The 5,519-nt window shown below is 35.5% G+C and overlaps 1 protein-coding gene across 1 annotated transcript; it reads left to right on the plus strand.

Annotated features, from left to right (window-relative positions):
- The first annotated feature begins 1,133 nt into the window (after window positions 1–1,133).
- On the plus strand, window positions 1,134–1,559 carry LOC142628422 (uncharacterized). The gene has a single exon (XM_075802527.1). The coding sequence runs from the start codon at window positions 1,134–1,136 to the stop codon at window positions 1,557–1,559; it is 426 nt and encodes a 141-aa protein (XP_075658642.1).
- Window positions 1,560–5,519: the final 3,960 nt, after the last annotated feature.

Raw genomic sequence — 5,519 nt, forward strand, 5'->3', positions numbered from 1 at the left:
AACAAAATATATATATTTTTTAAAAATTAAATAGCCAAATCTTCAAAAATCCCCAGTGCCATTATCCATAACCAGATTTGCTCTTTACTCCTCGTTGCTGACACCAATATTGAACTGTTCTTCGACAATCGGATCTTGATCACTGTTCACTGTTCATACATAGGGAATTTTCAATCAAGTGCTCCACAATTGGCTGCGTTTGGTTGATAAGAAAACAAAGGTCATTATTCTTCCTTTTCTTGCCTATAATACTTCCTTCCCATTTAAAATGATGCAAGATCTTCTCAAATTTTTATTCTCAAAATTGTATTTAGAGGTTTTCATAATTGCCTCTGTTATGAATAATTTGCTTTATTTGTAGACCATTAAGTTAATAATCCAAAAGAAGATTGAGTTCTATCCAAATTCATCTTTTCTCGATGTTGCACACACATTTAAAAATATCTTCTTCTTTTTTTTTTTTTTGGGTGATCTATGCATGATTTAAAGTAGTTGTTTTAACGTAATTATTTATCTCCTAATTCATAAAATTTCACCTCATTTGTTTACAACCTGTTTCATAAATGTATGGTCTGCTTCTTTTGATGTTTCTAAAAGAAAAGGTGTACTTGATTTGCAAAATTGCATGTCTGTAATTGAACCTGCTAGAAACATATAATGCTTTGTAACGGGTTATATTTAATTATGGAATACAATTAAAAAAAATTTGAGGAAAAATTTGCAATGGGATTCCTAATTTCCTATTGTTCTGTTTCCCATGTAAGTTTTTTACTTATTTTTCAGTGAGTAATGCTTGCTATACATTTTAACACAAGTCTTCACATTTCATCTACAATTTTAGTTCTATACCTGCATTTCCATTATTCTTTTTTGATGTACGACTATAAATGGATGTAAAAAGGTAGTTGGTCATAAAGTGATGATCTACAAATTATAATCGCACATGTCATCACTTATAATAAAAATTATTGCAAAGTAGGTGGCTTATGGCGTGCACCTTTTTCAATGACATATTTGATTTCATTTTTGCGAGGAATAGGTAGCCGGACTTGTTTGTCGCTGTCATCTGGTCACTGTGGAACAGGCGTAACAACATCCGTCTGGGCAAGCCTACACTACCCCTCGACAAGTTGATGGATTTTGCCCGAGAACGCCTAATCGAGTCCCCAACCAGCAACTTGATATCTTCGAACCCTCAACCATGTCCAGCAATAAAGTGGACAACCCCTGAGACACACGGCTTCAAAATCAACTTTAATGGGGCAGCATTTGCTGATGATGACACTGCTGGAATTGGAGTGGTTGTCCGAAACGATGCAAGTTTGGTTATGGCTTCGCTTACTCAACAAATACCCATGTCAGCCTCGGTTATTGAGGTTGAAGCTTTGGCAGCAAGGAGAGCTTTGGAGCTTGCACTGGAGCTTGGTTTCAATGACGTTATACTTGAAGGCAACTCAGAAATCTTTATCAAGTCCTTGATGAACGGTGGCAGCAAATTAGCCGACTACGGACACCTTGCATTAGATATCTTTCCTTATTTCCCACTTCTCAAAGTTTAGATTATCTTTTGTACGGAGACACTGTAATAGGCAAGGAGAGCATCCACTTCTCCTCTAATGTCCTTCTGAAGAAATACTACTAGACCTTACACCTGTATTCTTGGTTGATTTGAACAGCCTCCCTTAATGGTAAGTCCCAATTTTGTTTCTCAAAAAAAAAAAAAAAAATAATGAAAAAATAATTGTAAGGAAATATTTATCATTTTATATTGTTATGCGCAATATCAGGTGTCACATAAATCATGAAGATTTTTGTAATTTATTTCGTTTTAAAGTTATTTCATTATAACTTTACATCCAAATCCATGGTTAATGGTATGGCTCCGCATCCAAAAATTATCTAGCAATAATCATAGCTAGGAATTCTTGATGGATATGCATTGGACTTCATGGGCTTGGGTTAGTAAATTTGTGGGCTGTACGAAGGGATTTTGGGCTTGGTTTGGATGCTTAATATTTATGGGTTTTGTCTATTTTTGAAATTAGTATTTTGATAGGCCCATAGTTTTGCAAAAAGTGTTCTGGGCAAGGTATAAGAATTATGAATGTTCTTTATGATTTACTTTATAGTTTATATTCTATAAATCATAACTTGTTATGTATTAATTTAATTTTTCTTATAAAATAACTGAAGCTTATAATGAATTTTTTTTTAATCACATGACATATCTTTTTTTTTAGAACCTCTCATATGACATATCGAGTATAAAGTGAAACATAAAAAAGTAGGATATATATATATATATATATATATATATATATATAAAATTTATATTTCAAGAATTATAAACATAAAAAGAAACTTTCCAAAAAATAGAAAGAAAGAAATAAACTAGCTATAGCACCATGCATGCATGTGCTATTCTCCCATTTTGATCTTAGAATATTAATATCGATATTAATCAGAAGATACGAATAAAGACTTCACAACTACATTGACAAACAAAAGACATGGGACAATGGGAAAAAGACGTAGTACTGATTTTCTGAAGGCCAAAATTTTTTACCAACCTTTCCAAGGTCCGTTTTTCATGAAATAAAATCAAATGAATCTTATAGCCCAACCACTTTTAAGCTATGTTTCTGGAAACATGCATGATACAAGGACTCGGTCAAGTCAAGCTTAAAGAATATTGAAATCAATGATAATAAAATTTTAGCTGTTAATAGTTCAAAAATGAATTCTTCATGTTGGACCATGACCATTACCTGGTGCCTAAAATATAGATTTTAGGTCCAATTAATAGCCACAATTAGAGCATCTCCAACAGTTTAGCCAAATTTTCACACTGTTTGGAGAGCAAACAGTTTTACTTACCTATTTTTTCAAATACATTTTTCAACAAACTCTCTAATCATTCTCTATTACATTTGAATATTATTTTTTCAATATTATTTTTATTCTTTATTCTTAATGTTTACAGAAAAAGAGAGAGAAGTTGAATATTTTAGTGATAAAAATTCATTTAAAGAGTAATAGTAACTCTTCATGTGTGGAGAGTACTATAGCTTATCTACTTTATTTTTTACAATTTAGAGAGACTGTTGAAGCTAATTTTTGCAAGTTTGCTCTCAAAACATAGTTTTAGAAAGGCTATTGGAGACGCCTACACGCTTTTCCACCAAAAGATTAATAAACACATGTACACTTAATTTAAGTATACGTAGATTATGAATATATCCCTTTCAATTCACCATTTTCTTTAATATATAGCTCCTTAGCCAAACCACAAAATTTTATCAAATACGTTATTAAGAGAGAAATAAATAGAGCTATTGATTAATTTGATTGGAAACGGCACCCTTTTTTAGTCGAAACACACTGCACAATACATAGGAAGACATCAAGAACCGGTTTGGGGCCAAGATAATTTGCCAACATGAAAAATACTTAGGCCTCCCATTTCTGGTTAGAAAGAATAAGTGCAATACTTTTCCGCAGCTGATTGAGAGATTGGACACTAAACTATCTGGTTGGAAGGAAAAGCTTTTATTGAATGCAAGAAATGAAATCCTTATTAAGATAGTGATACAAGCAATTCCAACATACACTGTAACTGTATTTAATTTGCCAAATGCACTATTTGAGGGGATGACAAGTATGGTCTGGATATTCTAGTGGGCTCAATCGAACAACAAAAATAAAATGGCATGGTTGAGTTGGGAAAAGATGTGCTTGCATAAGGATAAGGGTGGCTTGGGTTTTAGAAACCCCAAGACTAGCAAAACAAGGTTGGAGACTCCACACAAATACAAATTCACTGCTCCACAGGGTACTCAAAGCTAAGTATTTCCCCAATAGTGACTTCCTCAATGCTGAAATAGGGAATAAGCCGTCTTTTGCATGGAGAAGCGTAATGAGTGCAAAGACTATTGTTCAACATGGGTATAGATGGCAAGTGGGGGATGGATCGGCTATTAGTATAGTACATGATAAGTGGTTGTCACAGCCATCTACTTTTCGAATAACAAGCATTCCCCATGGAATTCCAATAGATGCTAGAGTTAGTTCACTAATTGACCCACAGCTTGGAATATGGAAGTTGGACTCTATCGAATACTATTTTAATCCGATAGATGCTTTAGCCATCCTTAGCATTCCTATCAGCCCGAGATTACCGAAGGATCGTGTAATATGGGCATATGATCCAAAGGGCAGGCTCACCGTCGGCAGTGCTTATAAATTGGCTCAATCCCTCTCGCCCAGTTTGGACCAGAGTGAGACTTCAAATGACCATGCTGATCGAAAGTTTTGGAAGGTTCTCTGGAGTCTAAATGTGCCAAACAAAGTCAAATCTTTTGCATGGAGAGCAAGAAATATTTTACCCACAAAAGCTAACCTTGGTCACCGAAGAGTCCTTGATGATCCAACTTGTGGGACCTGTGGAGTAGCAGCTGAATCTAGTGGGCATTTTTTCTGGGACTGTGATAAGGTTAGTGAGATTTGGAAGCTTTCGGGCTATGAAGCATGGGTGCGTTTTCAGATTCGGGTGCGGGTGCAGCATTCGGCAATTTTTGAAAAAATAGAATACGGGTGTGGCGATTAAAAAATTATTAAAAATATTTATATATATATATATTATATATTGCTAAGTATGCTTTTTTATATAATAATAATAATAATAATAATAATAATAATAAGGTATACAAAAGTTGTTGACACTTGAATTATTGACAAAAATATTAATATAGGTGTAGCTTCCCATTATAAAAAAAAAAAAAAAAAAAAAAAAAAAAAGAAGAAGAAGAAGAAGAAGAAAGAGGAAGGAAAGATGGGGCTCAGTCACGTGATTGGTCAGAGGCACACAAGACAAATAAAGCCCAGTTGATAACAAAAAGGCATTTAACAATTCTTTTCCCAAAAAAAAAATAAAAACAAAACAAAACTTATCAACCAAAAAGACACAGAACATAAAGCATGGCTCCGGCGAAAAAAAAGAAAGAAGAAGACGAAGAAGTGAAGAAGGGGGTTAAGGCCGGTGAAACTGTGACGGCGATAGCAGCATGGTATTTTCGGTATAACCTTTTATTTTTTTTCCCTTACCGCCGATATTTCATTTCCCGGCCGAAACACACCGATATTCGGCCGATACGATCTGATTCGGCCTAAATCGGCCCGGTTTGGCGCGCGTCGGCGCCGAGTCGACGCGTATCGCGAAACGAAAAAAAAAAAAGGGGACACGGCACGGACGCGCAGGCAGCGGTGTCGCCTGCGCGTCCCAGCGTCGCGCCGCGTCCGACTCGGGTGCGGCTGCCCAAATGCCGCACCCGTGCTTCCTAGCTTTTGGGTTTTCCTTTTGATACTTGGGGAGCACACTTCGAAGATTTCAAAGACTTATTGTGGCATGTTATATTTATCCAGCATTTCAGTGACGAGGTGGTCTGTTTGTTCATTACCATTGCATGGAGTACGTGGTTCAACAGAAACGAGACTAGGCACGGTAAGCCTAGACAACCTAG

This window comes from Castanea sativa, chromosome 3 (genome assembly GCF_040712315.1).
Source record: "Castanea sativa cultivar Marrone di Chiusa Pesio chromosome 3, ASM4071231v1".
NCBI lineage: Eukaryota > Viridiplantae > Streptophyta > Magnoliopsida > Fagales > Fagaceae > Castanea > Castanea sativa.